The 19,982-nt window shown below is 33.0% G+C and overlaps 1 protein-coding gene across 3 annotated transcripts in view; it reads left to right on the forward strand.

Moving 5' to 3' along the window:
- LOC119081033 (allatostatins MIP) overlaps positions 1-19,439 on the forward strand; it is a 50,091-nt gene extending 30,652 nt beyond the window's left edge. Inside the window, exons 1-3 of one of the 3 annotated variants that reach the window (XM_037189737.1) lie at positions 7,558-7,941; positions 18,519-18,974; positions 19,038-19,439. In XM_037189737.1, the coding sequence (XP_037045632.1) occupies positions 18,563-18,974; positions 19,038-19,147 (522 nt within the window). In that variant the 5' untranslated portion in view covers positions 7,558-7,941; positions 18,519-18,562 and the 3' untranslated portion in view covers positions 19,148-19,439. Of the gene's footprint in view, positions 1-7,557; positions 7,969-18,518; positions 18,975-19,037 lie in introns of those variants that run through there. The other 2 variants (XM_037189735.1, XM_037189736.1) reach the window with 2 other exon arrangements.
- Positions 19,440-19,982: the final 543 nt, after the last annotated feature.

Here is a 19,982-nt window from a genome sequence, read left to right on the forward strand (position 1 = left end):
GGCAGTCATTAGAAGCACTTTTGGTTGAAGTACGTTGTGCACACTCTTCTGTTTTCGACATCGACAAAAATAAGAGATGAACTTTAGCTAGAGTTCTGTTAAAACTATTAGAGTAAGTTTTTAGTAAACTATTGCCCAGCATCGGCATTAACAAAGTTTTTATAACAAACTTCATAATACATGACACACCATCTCAACCACATCATTATCTCTATTTAAAAACGACTTTCTTTACCAGAATGAATCCTTAAAATTCAATAAAACGTTCAATTAATTTACGAATCATTGATAGAATACTGGGAAATCATACAAACGCATACAATTTCTCAGTCTGATTTCGCTTAGGAGAAAATACGCTTTACTTTGAATGCATTGTATAAATAATATGCAACCAAATGCTTTTTATTTGCATTTCGATATGGAAATAAAAGTTTTCAAGCACTCGGAACCGTACCATCATAAGTTGTGCTAACCACTCAATGAAAAATAGAACTAACATAACAAGACATATAAATGTAATATGTTAAGCCATTAAACCCACAAACATTTTCATCGTGTGTAGAAGATACGTTGTCTACTAAAATTGTTACAAATACATCCGTATTATGTGTGTGTCGACAATAATTATGTGCACATAAACCATAAAAATAATATTTTACGACACCGAAAATGAACCAGAAAACCATCGAAAACTAAAAAAAGATTCACTCCAATCTCGCAAGTTTTATCTTATCAAACCTACATCCCCTCATAATATAACATTGTTAACGATAAAACATATCGTTACTAGAAATTAATCAACATTTGGAGTATCATAAAATAATTAACAATTCTCGTTGAGCCTACTTTAATATGTGGATGATTATGAATTTTTTTTTTTCGCCAAGCTGCATTTATACAGTCAAATTCAGATCAACAAATTGAAGATAAAATTAATAAAAACCATCTATTAATGTCACAGTATTATTTCTTTGTATGATTAGTATGTATGTATGGGCTGTGCCGGCAATTTTCCATGAAATGTGTAACTGCGTCCAGCAGAGCGTACCACATTTTGCTATGTATTTTACTTATTCTACCAGTTTGATGAAATAAAACAAACAATTATACACAGATGGCCTAAATATTGTGATACATTTCGTGAAAATACCTGAAAGCTATTCCAAAATGTAGTCCTTTCCAATCTGAACAAAAGTTTAAAATGCTTGGTTTCGACGATTTCGACATAACCGTTATTTAATCTGCTACTTATTTTGTTCAGACCGCACCAGTTTGCAGACATGTACCGGAAGTAGAACACCTATTGTTTTTTCACTCATAAAAAAGTTTATCAATGAAAGAACTCTGACTATCCGACTGTCCAGAGACTGATGCGCCCACCCCATCACCTAGTTATTATTTATTTATTTCTTATCAAAATATGAAATTCCAAAAGAAGTGAAGTGAATGAACGTACACTATTGAACCATTATATTTTGAAGAGATATTCAACTTCTTATAAATGAAAATTCTGCTCAAACCAGATTTCGAGCCCCCCTGACGACAAAAGTTGAATGTCAAACAATGCCTATAGCCAATTGGGCTGTATGGAGCCAAATACATTCATGTCGAGTGTATTTTTGTTTGAGATCGAAAGAGTCTCATATTCGCGGAAAGCTCATTTCAGAATAATCAAAAATTCAATTTAAAAATTTAACCGAAAGCATGTGGTGTGTAGTTTCTGTGTATAAAAATTTCTGTACTCCAAAGATTCCATCAAATCAGCCGTAATGAAACTCGACTGTATAAGTAAATAAGAAAGAGGAATAAAAACAAAAAAAATACTAAAGTTTAAGAAAAGTGAATAGAATGCCGATCTGTTTCTGATTAGGTAGTTATTTGTGATTTGTGTTAATAAATCCACATATTTTGTTTAACAAAATAAGATCTAGATTTTTATGTTTTGATTTTTTCCTAGATATGCGCAAGAGCCTCTGTATCAGAAGAATCTACGTTTTCATTTGATAAACAAAATATATGGAATGTGGATTGAAAATATAAACCGCAACAATTCCCAAATCAGGAACATTTCTTTGACAGTAATTTATTATTCAGGAAGTCGACGGTTTCGAAGAAACGGTGACTTTCTGAAAAAAATGGCGAAATGTAATGACGAATGACCCACTCTTGCGTGATTATGACAAAGATTGTGATGATTGGTTTAGAAATACCCTGTTGTCTGTAAATGGCTGGTAAAACTTTGTATTAATGTAAATATCAAAAATAGCAGATTTAATAAGCTTGCTGCTTGTAATCACAGGTCAGCTTCTAGCATGAACATAAGAAATATTCAAAGGCTAATGCTATCAAAATAGGCCTCGCATTTTCTCGTACAGTTAGGAGTCATGAGTTCTTGGTGAAGCAGAGCTATGCCTTAATACTCTAGCTTCCAAGAGATAAAATGAAACTTGAAGTTTTAGTATCAGGCCCGAACCGCTCAAAAAAGCCCATTGGGGAAAAAGTCAAAATGATCTTTCGTTCGGGCTAAATTTTCGAATTAGGTCATCGATTCGTATGACTGATTAATATTGTGTAACTTACACAGTGTATTGACATTTGGGTCATTTGCCTAGGGCGCAGCGATTTGGCGGTGCAAAAAAAAATATAAAAAATGGGGAAAAAGCTCAGGGAAAACTTTTCGAGTGGAATATAAAAATGTACACGAAAAATTTATTTCAAAAATTTCCCTCAGTTCGCCAGCTAAAGTAACTGTACAAATTTTGATTACGATAGGGCTTTTCGTTAACTTTTTCTTCAATTTCCAATCGAAATTGCTCCACGGAGGCCTTTCTCTTAATTTTTCTTTGTTTTCCAATCGAAGTTTTCCTACTGAGGCCTTCCTCTCAAATTTTTCTTTGTTTTCCAATCGAAATTTTTGTTCATTTTTTTAATTTGAAATCGAAATTTATTACTGAGACCTTTCTCTTAATTTTTTTCGACTTTGTATCGAAATTTTCCTATTGTGGCCTTTCTCTTAATTTTTTCTTTGTTTTCCAATTGAAATTTATGTTCATTTTTTTAATTTTTTACTGAGGCCTTTCTGTTGATTTTTTTTTCGATTTTCAATTCGATGAAAAAAAGGAATAAGGAAAACAAAGAAAAAATTAAGAGAAAGACCTTAGTAGGAAAATTTGGCACCGGGGAATCTTGCACACGCGATCATAGTATGCGCCCCTTTACGACATGCAACGAAAAGTCATGACAGTGCCAGATTCGCCCCTTAGAGGTGAATCTGGCACACCATCAATTTGTATGGTGTGCCAGATTACCCCACGCCCTAAAATGGAGAGAAGAGCCTCACTAAGAAAATTTTGATTTGAAATAGAAATAGAATTCTGGAAAGGCCTCAGTAGAAAATTTCGATTGGAAATTAAAGATTTTGTCTATGTTCGCTAAATGGGTTTCATCTGTTTGAACAATAAATCGTTGTTCAAAAAAGTCCTGCCGGGACCTCGCCCGTGTAAGGCAAAAGGCCCTTCGGGAATCTCCCAGTATGGCCAGTTCGGGCCTGCTTAGTATACCTTTTTTGCCTCGTACCCACATGTTTCCTTTGTATGAGTTGAAACACAAACACACCATATAGAGTTTTGTATGCATTTGATGAGTAAAATGTATTCAAATTATTGACATTTTACCTTTGAGTATTCATGCTTGGGGCTAGAGTGCTAAGAGAAGACTAATAAAGGCAAGTAGTCAAGAGAGTTTTCGATTCAGGAGTATAATTTTGGTTAATGATTTAAATTCTTAATTTCAAATTAATTGTGGTTAGTTTCGATATAGTAGCTCTAAGTGATAATATTAGAATACCTTTGTATCAATTTCGATAACACAAAATTGAGACAAGTTCTTTTGTTCTATACAACTAAGACTTTGTATATACCAGCAATTGATTATTTCATTGCCTGGTCCTTCTGTTATTTTATCTGCCTGGAACGATAATATCCCATTTATTCTTCTGGTTCTGTTTATATCTCCTATCGGCAGATAAAATAGTGTATGCACCTCTGTCCAAAATGTTTATTGTTGTGAATACACTATTATTCTGCAGCTGCCTGCTTAACAAGTGAAGAAATGCTTCAAAACGTGCAAATTTAAAAAACGAAGTGACTATTGGCAGGCGCCTGCAAATAGCCATTCTATTATTGAAAATACTATTGGCAGGCGCCTGCCAATAGCCAATTTATTATTGAAAATGCTATTGGCAGGCGCCTGCCAATAGCCAATTTATTATTTAAAATGCTATCGGCAGGCACCTACCAATAGCCCATGTATTATTGAAAATGCTATTGGCAGGCACCTGCCAATAGTTAATTTATTATTGAAAATGCTATTCGGAGGTGGATTTAGTCTAACTTCAAAATAAAAATAACAAAATTGCAAACGAAACGACTAATAATCTGGCGGGTCATTAGCCTCCTACAATTTTTTCGTTTTAAGTGACTTGTCCAACAGACAGCACATCATTTTACTGCTATGTGACCTTATTCTCCTTATACGAAATGATAAAGGAAACAATTTTGCCATGACACGAATTTGATTTTCCTGTGGAAATATTATCGAAATTATTTTAAAATTTGGAAGAAGCATTTTACAGTGAACTCGAATTTTCTCTCGAAGACTATTGGCACGCATGAGTGATTGCTCTATAAAAGACTAATTGCTAATTAGCAACGGCCACTCTATTATAAATTTAGCTTTTCCATAAATGCAATTTTTGTGTCCGAAATCGTGCTAATTTTCCACATAATAAAAAATGAGAATATCCAAAAACTTGATTAGACTTAAAGACTGCAAATGTTGGAATAAAACTTAAAGAAACGGAGATATTGTAACTCCGTTTTTATGCTCTGAACTGCTGCAATAAGTCTATGGCTGTCAGACTGGGAAGTTCATCCCTTAATTGTTGCAGTGGATATATTGAAAGACGTATTTAGACTGAGCAATAATAATACTGTGTATTCAGGTTTTATAACACATAATGTCACACGATACAATAACTATATTAGTAAAGGAATTTGCTTACTAATTTCCCTTTACACAATGACCGTTGTCATTGCACTCACTAAATATGCTCACGGTGAAACATTCCATACTCGATATTTCAACACTTTCCCTTAATGAATAATCAATTTCCTAAAGATTCTTCATTATACAATGCAAATATCCAAAATCACTTGAAACTAAAAATTGATAACACATTAACCATAACCCAAGTCTCAACTGTTACACATCATTTCACCAATCACATTCCATTCAGATGATTGCCATTCTACAAGTTAATCGGACCTCACTCTCCCGAAATCAAACTCTCTCAAACTCAAGTGATTACCCACTTCTTCTTTTACTTGGCCATTTAACAACATGGATATAATCTAACGATTCACGAGCGTGCACTACTGTGCAACATACGAAGTGTCGATTCATCAATTCATTACTTCAAAATTAATGAACTTCAGCAAAAGGTCTGTGGCTGACAGACTAGAAAGTTCATCCTTTCAAGAAGTGCTGCAAAAGATCTGTGGCTGACACACTAGAAAGTTCATCCTCTTACGAAATGCTGCAACAGGTCTGTGGCTCACATGCTAGGAAGTTCATAATTTATGAAGTGACTGTTGCAAAAGGTCTGCAATTGACAGACTAAAAAGTTGGGATATTATATTCGACCTATAGTTTAATTCAATACTACCGATAAAAAGTAACCGACACCATATTTATACTCTAAATACAGCATAGTTTAAAGAGCCGTGAATAACCGATAAAATCTCTTGTAATAAATTATCGATTAAAAAAGGCATTACGCCCATAAGTCATAACCCATACAGGTTAATGCTCGTCATCGTTGGTATAGTATCAAATATTAATCAAATAAAGAAATTTACCTTAATAGTCTAATTATTATTGACAAGACTATTCGCAGTCGAAAGTGGAGAACATGAGGTGTTTTGGCGCTGCGCCAAAACACCTCATGTTCTCCACTTTCGACTGCGAATAGTCTTGTCAATAATAATTAGACTTATCGCAGGCGCCTGCCAATAGCCAATGTATTATTAAAAATTATATTGGCAGGTGCCTGCGAATAGTCTCTTCAATAATAAATCGGCTACTTGCAGGCGCCTGCCAATAGCATTTTTAATAATACATTGGCTATTGGCATGCGCCTGCGAATAGTCTTTTCAATAATAAATATGCTATTGGCAGGCGCCTGCCAATAGCATTTTCAAACATAGATTGGCTATTGGCAGGTTTTGCCTGCCAATAGCATTTTCAATAATGAGTTGGCTATTGGCAGGCGCCTGCCAATAGTCTCTACCTTTAAAAAATATAGAAGAGCACAGAACCATATATCTGTTATCGACAGCAACGACATAAATAAGTAAATAAGCGATTAATTCTGGCTTATATCGTATGTATAATGAAATACATAACACAACTAATGACGTAAAAGACTCTGCGTCAAACAGTCGAAAATTCTTGAACCGGTAGAAGTAACAGATTTGATAATTACATTGGTGATATGCTTCCCGTATATGAAAGGTCATCAAAAATATTTAAAAAAATGTCAAATTACACAAAGAATCGATGAACCTGAATCGATGCTTCACCCGATTGATTTCGGTCATCGTTTAGGATTTCGAAGAACATTGAATTGCATCAGTTTGGAAACAAAATTTCCAATTTCGCAACAGTTACCATTTTTGTTGCACGAAAAATGTACTCAACCTTATAATAGCGTATCTAAACAAAATTTAAGAAATATGCAAATTTTCAAACATTTTATGCAGCTCAAAAATGTATGATAGTGCAAAAAGTATAAATTCAAAATAAACGTAAACATTATAAACATGCCACGAACCAGGATTACAATGTTTCCTGCAAACAATATACAAAATGCAATTTATTTCAATTTGTAGTTTGAACATTAATTCAGTAAAGTATCGAGCGTAACGAAAAGTACCACAACAAAAATCAACGAAATCCATTAACAGAAATGTGTGTGTCTGTTTCTGGGATAAAATAGCAATAACAAAATCCACTGGAAAGCCTTTTAAAATACAATCATAAAAGTATATTTTCATTTATATTCAATAATAATTCTGATATACCATTTGCATTCGCTGAGTTTGTTGATTCAATTTTAAATAATAATTTTTTTTATATCGAGGTAAATCAACAGGTAGGAGTAATGCAGTACACAAATACAATACAATCTGTGAAAATACAATAAACTGTAGCAAAATCTAATGCACTAAAAATATTAAAAACCATAAAGGACGATACATTTTTAATGTAAAAATACGATAAAAAAGAATTGAAACAAAAATCTGCAAAGTCTGCGCAACATCTTTCTTCATGCTCATGCATACGATATATAGCTTAAGATAGATATTTGGTTTTCCAGCCATTTCTCCAGCGAATACGTTTTTCGTTGTTATACTTTTGAATTTCTCCTCTGTGACGGTATATAATATGATTTTTATACACGACAACAACACATCGACCACCATTCTATATAAAGATGGTTGAATTCTTCAAATTGCTGGCAGTTTACCATTACTGATAGTCATCAACAGATCTACCAGCAAAATATAAAGTTAAAATAAAAGTTAAGTTTTCACACAAAAAAGGACCAAACTATTACAATAGAAAATAATATTTTGAGGAAAATTTCATAAAAGTAAAGTTTATCGCTTCTAGCAAACCACATAAAAAAAAAATATGTTAGCATTTTGAGATAACGATTGTAGTTAAGTTTATGCAAGTGGTAAAACGTGCTAATTACAAAAAAAAAATAGAGTTTTAGTTAAAGCAACAACGGGGTATAGACAACTGACTTTATGAACCAATTCATAACAAATGTAAAACATTTGAAAGTTATAATTTACTGAAGAAAAATAATTGCGAGTGAGTTCCAATTAAAGCCAACATAAGGTGAGTTTTATTTGTGGATAACCGGAAGTTCAATTTTTATTATGAAATTATAAGTTTTCCACAAGTTTCTGTCTGACATGTGGGGGATTTTAACACTTTGAGTTAATTAATTGCACTCCACTCAAGTAATTGAGGCGTCAAATTTATCGAATTCATAAAATGCGGAAAAATATGAGTTGTGCGATTACGAATTTTTTTGAAAGGATTTATCAAAATTTGTTAATTAGATAATCTTACACAAGCCTCGCATTACGCAATCAACAGGCAAAATGGGAGGTTATTTCTATTGTGAAGCAACCCTAAAAAAATCAGTGTTTTCGCAGAAATTCAGAGTTTTGGTTTAAGTAATATAATAAAGAGATTCCGCTTGCAGTCATTTGGAAGTATTCGGGCGTTTTGCAGGTATTATTACGTTTTTGGGTATTAACATGGAATGGCGTCTCAGCGAGACTAAATGACAGTTCCAACACCTAAACACATTCCGACTGCACCATACCGTTTCCAATTTTCTACTTTGCAATAAAATAATTCGATGCAATATGCGAGAAAACGAATTGAAATCCATAAAATTTTATAGAATTCTTTTAATACAAAAAGTTTTTTGAAACCACCACACAACAATGACGTCGATATTATAGTTCAGTAATTCAGACTACATTCGCAGTCAGAACGAATAAAAAATAATTTTCCTTCCTTCGAATCAAATTATTGTTGTCATAGGGTTTCAACACCGAACATATTAAAATACTGATGGAGAGAATACCAGATGCAGACAAAGTTATGTTTACCAGCAGTTAAGCATAAAACAAAAAGTTTTGTCTCATTTACTGTACATATCTGCCTCTGCCATGATTATATCTATTTTGATGTGCAATTCTGTCAGTATAATTACTTGGAATTAGCATTAAAATAGGAAAATCAAATATGTGACCGAAAGGATTGTAGGTGGTGAAATTCCATGTTTTTGTAAATTATTTTTTGTCGATGTTGCGAAGTAGAAAATTAAATGGATTGTGTAACAAAACATTTTTATAACACTGTTGCTTGCTGCGAAAGAAAACAATAATTCATTTTCCGAAATCGAACGCATAACAACATCCAGCCAGCACACAGAATCTCTTAGCTTTTTAATTTTCAGAATTGAATTCTTCAATTGTTATTGCCCATTATATTTCTTTATAGGCGAATAAAATCAGTTGTGTATTTTAGTGTACATTTCACATTCACATGCGTGATATTTTTAGGATTATAAATAAATTGATTATCTCTGTGTTAGCATTGAATAAACATATAAGCTGAAATGAATAAAAACAATTGTTGCGCTTGAGTGTTCCGACATTTAAATTATTGGAAAATTTGATGAAAAATTTGCATATATCACTGTAGCGGAGACCTGAGGATTCTATTACAAATGATTTCGGAAATGGCTAATCATCTGTTAATGAGAGCAATGTCAAAAATAAGCTTGACCTCCAGATAATGTGGTTCTGTATAGTAACATTTTTGTTAAACCGACTGAAGTAACAGACTTTGTATCATTGCATCAAACATCAGAGTTACTTTAGCCAGAAAAGTTTTAACAGATTTAACTATTAAATGAAACTGCGGTTATCGGCTCGTTACGAGCTATCTCATCTTTGTTAGGCATTTATTAGCTGTTGATTATGTTCTCTTTCTCCGCTGGAGTCGGCATTAACATTTTCTGTGAATCTTCCATCAAGTTGGCACGCTAAAAAAAATACACAAAACCATTTGAATTTTGTTGTTAAATGTCTTCGTGCCTTCAGCATATTTTCTTTCATTGTGTGGGTCACTTGTATGCAAAAAAAATTTAATACAGCCCTTAACAGTTATTTAATTCTTCGATAGATTCGATAATAATATTGGGTACATGCTTACCGTCCGTATAAGTATAAATTGTGAAACAACACCTTAATAGTAAGTTGATCAATTCTTCCTTTTACTGTGTGAAACAGTTACAATAAGCTGAAGCCATTACACTATTTGATACGCCTAAAGTTTTAGTTATCTTATCATCTTTTTAATAATTATAGCCACAAAGGATCGGATTTGCAACTTTCAATATTTAATTTGTTACATTTTTCTGGAATTAGAAATAAAAAAAATCTTTTTAGCGAAATTGAAACAATTTAGTTTACATGCTACATGCGTCGAAAACCGTACTTTTCATACCTCAACCACTCCTCTAGCCGTTCTCAACATATAAAATCCATTACATAACTTGGTATCAAGATTCTAGTTTTCGTGTGTTTATTGACCTGGATCAATAAAATTCACATAAAAACTCTTCTTTTCAACTTTTTATCCCTAGTAATGTAATAGTTATTTACATGCTACATGCGTCGGAAACCGTAATTTTCATGTTTCAATCACTTCTTTCGACGCCCTCAGCATGTAATAGTACATTTCGTACCTAGGACTAAAAAGTTTTTTTAGCGTGTGAGAAATTTCCAGACAGAGCCGAAGGCGAGGTCTGGAATCGAATACGCTAAAAAAGACTTTTAGTCCGTGGTAAGAATAGTATTTTTCATATTGGACGGAGAAAAAGTGCGACGAAGTCGGGTCCTAGGTATGAAAAATCCATTACATAACTTAGGATAAAAAATGAAAATTCTCATTTTCATATGTTTATTGACCTCGGCTTCACCTCGGATCAACAAAATTCACACGAAAACTCTACTTTTCAATAAATGACAATACACATCGTGTGCCTAAAAAAGCATTTATCATCAAGTTGTATACAACGTTTTTCGCAATAAGGCAACAGGAAGTCCTCCTTTTCGTCACTTGTTGCGAAAGATACTATATCATTCGGAATGGACTATATTTGCTAACATATTCTCAAAAAATGTTTTTTAGGAAAAGTTTTATTTTTGGAATAGCGCTAAAATTATAAAAAAAATAAAGATTTATAAATTGTGTATGTGTCCGAAAACAAACACACTAAAACTCAAATAAAATTTAATTTTAAAAATTAATTGCTTTCCTGCTTTTTTATTTACAATTTCAATTTCAAAAGATCGGACACAATTGTACATGAATTAACAAATATATGTGAATTGTTGAAGAATAAAGCCTTTCTTATACAACCACATAAGTAAGAACATATCCTTTTCTTGACTTTCGATACCTTTAATCCTAAATACACAAACATAACAAACACACGATCTGCTTCCGGCAAATATGGGAATATTTCGAATAATATTATTCTCAGATGGGGTGCATGATATATAATCACTTCAAATGGAACAACTATAGAATACAAGCAATGAAAGATGGGAAATGGTGAAACGAAAAAAAATGGAGAATTTTTAAATGACCTATTCCCAATTGGGAATTTTCATTTTTCATTTTAAATTTTTTTTCTATTAAATGTTACTCAAAAAAAAAAGTTCCGTTGATGGCCGAGACTTGATGACGAATTCCCCGGCATATATGTGTGACGCATGTAATACATTTATGTGGCAGCATCTGTGTGAACAGAAAAGTGAATAGACGTCTTAAATAATTGGTTGTGTTGGAATGAATTTCACTTTAATCAAAAATCAACGTTGAGTTTTCAAATGCTTTACAACCGACAAATTTGATTAAAAGTCCTCAAAAGCACTTTCATATCTTTTATCAATATCAGTGAATTAATGTTCTTTTGTGTAACTTCTGTTTCTGTTTTAGCTTTTATTTTTATTAAGATTTTCGCTTATCATACGTACAACAACCAAGAGCGACAGTTTTACTCAAATTCCAAAAAAAAAACGTAAAATTTTTCTGCTTTTTCATTTAATCCTATTAATTATCGTTGATTTGTTTTCCCATTTTTCTTGTCTCTTTTCTTGTGGGTTGCTAAATTTATTTGATTTTCCTGTGCTAATCTATTTAATTTCATTTGAGGTTTCTTTCGGGCAAAAGTTGATGAATTCATAATTTGTGGACAATACCATGGGGATGGACTTTTTTTTATTTGTTAATAAAGGCGAGAATAAAGACTACCAACCAATGTGAATGTAAAGAATAAAAATTCGATAATTTCTGTATTATTTGAGTAGTATCATAAACATCAATTTAATAAATTTTACCCACTGTGGATAATCAACCAAAGGAACGTCTCTCACGAGAAAATTCGTCGGAATAAGAGAGGTTCCATGAGACAATTGTCGAAAGGAAAATAGGGGGGACATGGTGTAAAATCCAATGTGATTCTACTCTTAAGATTAAGTTTTCAAATTCTGAATTAGCAGATTGTTTGAGTAGTGGAAACGAGGGTGAGGTCGTTGTTTGGATTACATTTGCTTAATCTGAACAGTATCGTTATAATAGCTGTTAAATCCATAGAAAATCTATTACTTCTTCAGTTTTGCCTAACGCTACGGTGTAAAAAAACACAGCCGGAGCAAACCAGTCTTTTTTACTCACTGGCCGCTGCTTCTGTCAATGATAGTAGTGTTCAACTAGTCCCCCTTGATGGTTCAAAGATTTTGATTTGTGTGAATGCATCACGCTCACATCAAAATAAAAATCTCCAAACCAGGACTAAATCATTGTCGTCGATAACAAACAAGGATTTTCTAAACAAGACTAAAGTGTCCCCTAATTTGAAGTAATTGTTTCCAATCATCCAATCTAAAGTAATTTATTCGGTAATTAGCTCAGTCATTTTTCTTGAGAATAGAACCAAAAAATCTATGATGAAACTGTATTACTATATTCGCTAACCGTCCTTAGTATGGAGGATTGAAGGAATGGGGATCTCTATGGGAATTGTAACCAGACGCTATGCTTTTAGATACAAAAAAACGTACATTTCCAAGCACATTTTTTTAGCGCAGATTAAACAAAACAAAGAGTGTTGTCTGTGTTGCTCTCATCATTTATTCGGCATAATGCCTAACACCTTCCATGGCTTGTATAAGATATAAAAATATTCTGGTTGTGTGTAACATGTTTATGACGCAACATCTATTACTTACATCCATACTTACATATTTAATGCGCTTAAGGAAAGAAATTTTTCACTGACAAAACAACGTGTACCCAACAATATTATAAGAACAACGTAATACATTACTTAATGGGATACTTATTTGCACTTATTTGATGCCTGTACGTGTATAGTTTACATCTTGTGTCCCATATGTTCTCAGGGCAATTGAAAATAAATTGGAAACAAGGAGAGAGGCACGGAATTTATGAAATATTTCAGTAACCTGAAAATTTTGTCGCAACACGGTAAGTGGAATAAAAAGGTCGATTTTTTAAAATTATTTTCTCCTCGATAAACTATTGCAACTTACAAAACGATTCATACATCCCACTTACTCGACATTATTAGTCATCCGTGAAATATATGCGATAATTAATAATCACATTATTGATATCGGAGACAATAAAGTCGCATCTATCTATCAGTTATTTCTATATCCGCCAAAGAGACATTCGTTTGATCGTAACATAATCCTAGGAAATATCTATATTTATTGTTTACTTATATATTAGGTATAATAAAATTTTATGTTATGGTTGAACCATGTGTGGCAGTTAATACATTTCATCGCACCATGAATTAGAATTAGAGAGTGGCCAAAATACCCTTCCACAGTACTGGATATATCGTGCAATCAGTGTGGTTCTAACTGTATTGCTAGGAGTAACTTTTCTTTCATTCTGTAGAAACGGAGGCTCATGTTTAACTCAATGGCCACACGAATGATGGACATAATCAGATTGTTTTACTTTTCTCATGTTGAACATACAAAAAAAAGTAATTTCAATATTTTATACCTTCCGTTAAGTGGCCAACGTTCAAAATATGATTTAATATGCTAGGAAACACTTGATACAGTACACTGGCCATACTGGGAAGTCGGGAGATACCCGAGTAACGTATGCATTTTTATATGACAAAATTGAATTAGTTGGTTTTTTTTTGTAAGGTGGCAGGTGGCAGTAAGTCCAGCCCAAGTTAAATATAGTGAGGAGGTAATGCCATTCAGACGCGCGGCCTAGCACAATAGTTCGTTGCCAATGACATCTTTTTTTAAAATGGTTGACTAAGAAGGTAATGCCATTCAGACGCGCGGCCTAGCACAATAGTTCGTTGCCACTGACATCTTTTTTTAAAATGGTTGACTAAGATTTACTTGTGTTTAACAAAATGTTGTGCCTGTCACAAAACAGATGGCCCAGGTTTCTAAGCAATTTTGTTATTTTAAATACAGGGAGAGATGGCGTTTATAGCAAACTTTCGTGCCACTGCACATCTGATTCGGTTGTATATGGCATTACCTCCGTCCATATATTTACCTTGGTCCAGTATAGACTTAAAATTGTCTCATACGTCAGAAAAATTAAAATAGACGCAAAGGAAAGTGGAATTCTAAAGAATTTGTGTGTTAGTACACTTCAATCAAAATTGAAGCTCAACGAAAGTCGAGCCGCGGTAGGTTCATGGTGCCTTGGATATCGTAGATATAGTACAAAACGACACCCATATCTTCCAACCCAAGTAGCATTTCAGAAAAAATAACTTATTCGTTAAAATAACGTTGTAGCAACGTTGCCACAACGGTTGTGCAACCGTTGTTGCCCGGTTATAGTTTAACCTACGTCAATTAACCGTTGGATAACCGTTAAACAACGAAAAAGTTAAAAGTTATAGTTGCTCTACCTTAAATTTTTAACTTTTTCGTTGTTTAACTGTTATCCAACGGTTAATTGACCTAGGTTAAACTATAACCGGGCAACAACGGTTGCAAAACCGTTGTGACAACGTTGCTACAACGTTATTCTAACGAATAAGTTTTTTTTTCTGAAATGCTACTTGGCTACTAGTCTATAATTTTTCATTTTTAATGTTTTTTGACGTGAAAACATAATTACTTCGAGATTATTTTTTTTTTGCTTGTTTTTAAGTTGTTTGAAGTTTGGGCACATTGACTCTTAAGAATTGGTTTTGTCAAGTATCCTTAGATAGATAGTTTATTTAGTGATATCTCGAATTTAAAGAAAGTCGTAACTTTTTCTCCGAATTTTCCCCATAACTTTTAATTTTTCCAATACAAAGAATCACTTGGACTTAATCAGTTAGAGACTGATAGTCATTTGCTGCCAACAGTGACCACAAAATTCACTGATGAGCTCTGGTTTACGTTGTCTTATGGAGCAAAATATGTGCTATAACAAATGAAGTAACAAATTTTGAATCAAACACTATACGATACTTTAAACAAAAGCCGTAGGAGATCACATGGAATTTTGAAAACCGACAAATTTTCTGTTTTGTGGTTTACTGATTTTTTTAAGAATTTGGCATGTACTTTTATACAATGAACGTCAACACAAGATATGGTCGAATGTCAAACTTTGTATGGAGCGGAGGACATATAGATTTTATATAAGCAAACTCACCTCTCATGAGAGGCGAGTTTGTTTATATGAAATCGCCATGTCCTCCGGTTTGTATGAACAGACCATACCTGGTTTATACTTTCATTGCTTTTATATGGAGAAATCAGAAACTCAAGTCAAAATTCTGTGCGTGTATTGTCAAAGGGGCCCAACGGCGGCTCAAGCAATATACAGTAAAGAAGCTCGTAGCAGCTGTAAAATTCATTTTTGAAATTTTGATCAGCCAAAATAGACAGCGGCTCCAGTATGGCCAGTTAGAGCCTGATTGTCATACGATTGCCATTAAGATGTAAGATCGGTGAAAAACACAATCCCTTATCCATAATCGCAAATCAAACATACATTTTCCATAATAATTTCAAAGTTTTACAATTTGAATCTCTTTTCTTTTTCATAGCGCGAATGTATATAAAATTCTGAGGATTCGAAGTGGGTTGGCAATAAATTCAACTGTAAAACCCATTACTAATTCATCGTTAATTATTTATTCCAGCAAGATGATAATGAATGTATTTTAATATTCCATAATATGTTGTATAGCTTGTAGCCAAACCCTAGATTATGCCAAAAAAGGAACTTCTCCAATTTAACCGCAAAAGTAAAATAAAATTTATGACACGTGCATCTTTATTCGAATAAATCCTAACTGGTAATCTTTTAACTCTTCTCTCTTCCCACTTAGAAAAATTTAAACTTAAAATGAAGATTATTTATACATGCAAAGGTAATTTTGTGGGTTTACGTGAGAATTAATGTTTTCGCTAAGGCATAAAAAATCAAACAAAAATCCTGTGTGAAGCTCAGAATTAAACAGAATGATACGAAAAATTTTCTTTTCAAAATATTCTTTTGCATAATCAATCAATCGTTTGATCAATAAAAAAGTTCAGTGAGAACAAATGGATCCAGTGAAATAAAAGTTTCCAGCAATGTTGTATACTTATGTATATGTAACTGCTCAAATGTATTTCAATCGTTCGAAATTTAGAGTAATAAAATCAATTCTTTAACGAGATACCATTAAGACTCAAGTAAAAGTAAATAAACAGTGGAAATTGAATCCTTTTCCAAATAATGAACCTATCATAAAGACGGGTTTTTTTTCGATTCTTACGTTAAAAGAAATTGAAACGCATTTCTTAGCAGCATACAAGGCGTGTGTGTCGCGTGTAGGACGAAATATTCCCACAATGATTATGCTGATTTTTGTTGTCATGAAATTTTTATTTTTGAGCATTATTGATCAATGTTGAAGTGGGGATTTGTTCAAATTAAATGTAACAGCTTGTAACACTTGTGGAGACGAGAAATTATTCCAATGAACAGAATCGGTTTGTGTACTTCAAATCAACCAGTATTTCCCTTTGGAGAAATTTACATATTGAACACTGTTAGAGATGTTGTGTCACATATAGACAGGATGATATAATAATGAAGCCTTAAATGAATTTCCAAAATTTATAGAAGCAGAGTTCAACCCCGTGTAGTATTCGTTAAGTCAATTTCAATAATTAACCTTTTAGAAATAGCTCGGCGAGCCATCTGTTGTCGACAAAGATGACAAAATAAGCGACGAGTTTCAACTCGGCGGGTGCTTAGCAAAACCAAAGCACCTAGCAGGGTAATAGAAAAAAACAAAGGAGTACTTTAATCGAAGTATGCGAATATTTCCATACCTTTTTTTTCATAATGTCATTGCAAAATTACCATTAAGGCTGCTAATGGTATTATTGGTATCAAAAAACTACTCTATTTGACGTGTAAAAACTTCTATTACCCTGCTAGGTGCTTTGGCAAAACACATAGTAAGACTAACGAAGTGGAAGATTTGATTTGGAGCACAAAGTTATAATTTGAGTAATTTGTTTAAATATTACACGCTCTTGAGAGACTGCTGGATAAAAAAAAGTTTAGAATTTAACTAATCGTCTTGTTTTTGGTTCAACATGGACATTAATTTTAGCATATTACTTTATTGTCTTTTTACATAATTTAATTCACTTTCTACTCTCATTAAAAAAATTTTAACGAAAAATGGAACGAAGAAGGTAGTACTCATCTACTCCAATACACCTTAAGATATATATTATATAATCATCAAGTACTAAAAGTGATTATAAATGCTAAAGCTACCATAATTTGTCGAAGAAACTTTGGTTGAGAAGGTCAGTAATAATTCAATCTCCGTAGGGATAACCGATCCAAGTTACGCGATTAGACGTCGTTCTAACTAAAATCCATTTTTTTTTTCTAAAATGAAATGAAAGAAATGCATTTGGAAACCATAAAGCTGTCGTAATGGATATTTTATATAGTTCGCATATCTGTATGTGTATTCATTATGAAACGATTCTTTCAAAGTAGAAATAAGTATTTGTCGACGGTAATTATAACCTGCTGTTACTTACAAGAAGTTGCTTTTTGTTCGATTTTAATGGGATTAATAGTTTAACAGGACTCTCAAATGGACAACATGAGTGTGTGATTTTCTCCAACTTATACTCAATAAAATGTTTGTTGGGATTTGATTTCGATTGAGCTGTTATATTGCTTATTGATTGATTATTTGATATGAAATAAGCGTTTATTTCCCTTTCGGCTTTCCAATAGATTGGTAAATGAAGTGCGTTGATAGAACAGGATTATAAACACATTCATTGTTTAATATGACTCTTTGAAAATATGCGATGAATGTTAGCTAGAGGGTTGTATGTCATCCTACGTCCTAATATAAATATTGTCGGTCATTTCTTGAAAAGCCATATATTCAAATTTGATGTTCAAAAATTCAATAAATCTTGTAGGTCCCATACGGAGAATGAGATCATGGAATCATTTCTGCTATCTTTTGCAATCCAATCTATTATTCATTATACACTATGCGATATGTTGAGGTTACACGTAATCACGAATGAATAGGATTTAAATCCTGATCATAACAACTGAACTTAACAAGCATGATCGAGGAGTAGTCGGTTAAATTAAAACACAAGAAGTGCTATTTTCACCATTTGTTTCATTGCTAAGTAAGGTCTACAATACTGATCATTAAGAATTTAAACGATCCTTCAAATACAGTTTCGTTTTGAATAAAAAACGTAAAAAAATTATTTTGTTTATTTTAACAGCATTTCCTCATCTATAAAGAAAATATTGGTAAAGAACGACAAAGATGACGTCTTTCATTAAATCCGCCGTCACATTCCTCATCTGGATCTTCATATCAAACATCTATCAATTGAACGTTGTAGCTGATCAACAATCATCAAACGCGATGACAGATAACGTGCAACGAACTATGCAAGACGTGTCACCGCTCGAACAAATGTCCAGATATTTGAAATCAAAAAAGTCGTGGCAAAACTTGCAAGGGTCATGGGGCAAACGTAATATTGGCTATCCCCTGGAAGAGTACAGCGATGATGCGTTGAGTAATCGATATGCTGATGATGATCTATTCAACGGCGACTTTCAGGATGTGGACACTGCTGGTTATGCGGACGACGGTGATGTCGAACGTCAGGAATATTATCCGGATAAACGGGCCTGGAAATCTATGCACGGTGGTTGGGGCAAACGAATTGGTAAATGATTTCTGTTTTATCACGACTATGTGTTTTGCTATAACTGGTTTTATTTTATGACAGGAACATGGGGTAAGCGTGAACCTGGCTGGAACAATTTGAAAGGTCTGTGGGGAAAGCGTTCAACCAATTGGAACAAACTATCATCGGCATGGGGAAAACGTAGTGTATAAATCAGTGAAGGAAACCAAAGGAAATCAAATGAAATGTTGGTTGGTTGAAAAATTGTAATTTTCGTTGGAAAGAAATTGTTAGGACGGGAAAATATTTAAGAAAATTAAATTTTAAAAAATAAAAATAAAAATCATATTGAAGGTAATGTTTCTTAATTTATGCTCAAGATGTACAACCAAAATTCATGAAAATATTTGTTAAAATAAATAAACTGTGTATTTCTAATCGTATTCTACGTCATCATGAAAGTAAATTGCAAATAAACTTTAAAAACTGTAATTAATTAATCGACCTGTGGTGTTTCAGAACATTTCTCTGCCCTATATTCATGCTAAAATAAAGTTTTCCCAGTTTGAGCTTTCAATCATTCCAAATATAATTTTTATTAAAAAAAATGCTTCTACCTTTAGAACTTTTTAAATGTTGTACGCTATCAGTTGAATAACTTTGGTAAGAAGCCACTTTTATATTTCCATTCGGAATATTCGTTCGTCGTTTTCGACGTCTAATTTAAAGAATAGGTAAGTACAATACGCATTACGCAATACGCACCGCTTAGTTTCTCATATCAATTATCGCTCCAAATCTTTATAAAGAGACTCAGTCGAATAACCTTCTCCAAATGAAATATTCTTCTATGACTCACTGAGTGAAAACTAATTATTAAAAAGTTGAAATAACAATTTCACAGATGACTTTCATATCACCACTCTTATGATGAGGAATCTGTTACTTCTTTTGATACAAGTCTTTCTTATTGATCTGTTCATAAATCTTCTACTTCTTTGTTTGAACATAAATTACTTGTATAAAATGGTATAAGCTAGAGCTTAT

The sequence above is a fragment of the Bradysia coprophila genome, unplaced genomic scaffold, assembly GCF_014529535.1.
Source record: "Bradysia coprophila strain Holo2 unplaced genomic scaffold, BU_Bcop_v1 contig_350, whole genome shotgun sequence".
Taxonomy (NCBI): domain Eukaryota; kingdom Metazoa; phylum Arthropoda; class Insecta; order Diptera; family Sciaridae; genus Bradysia; species Bradysia coprophila.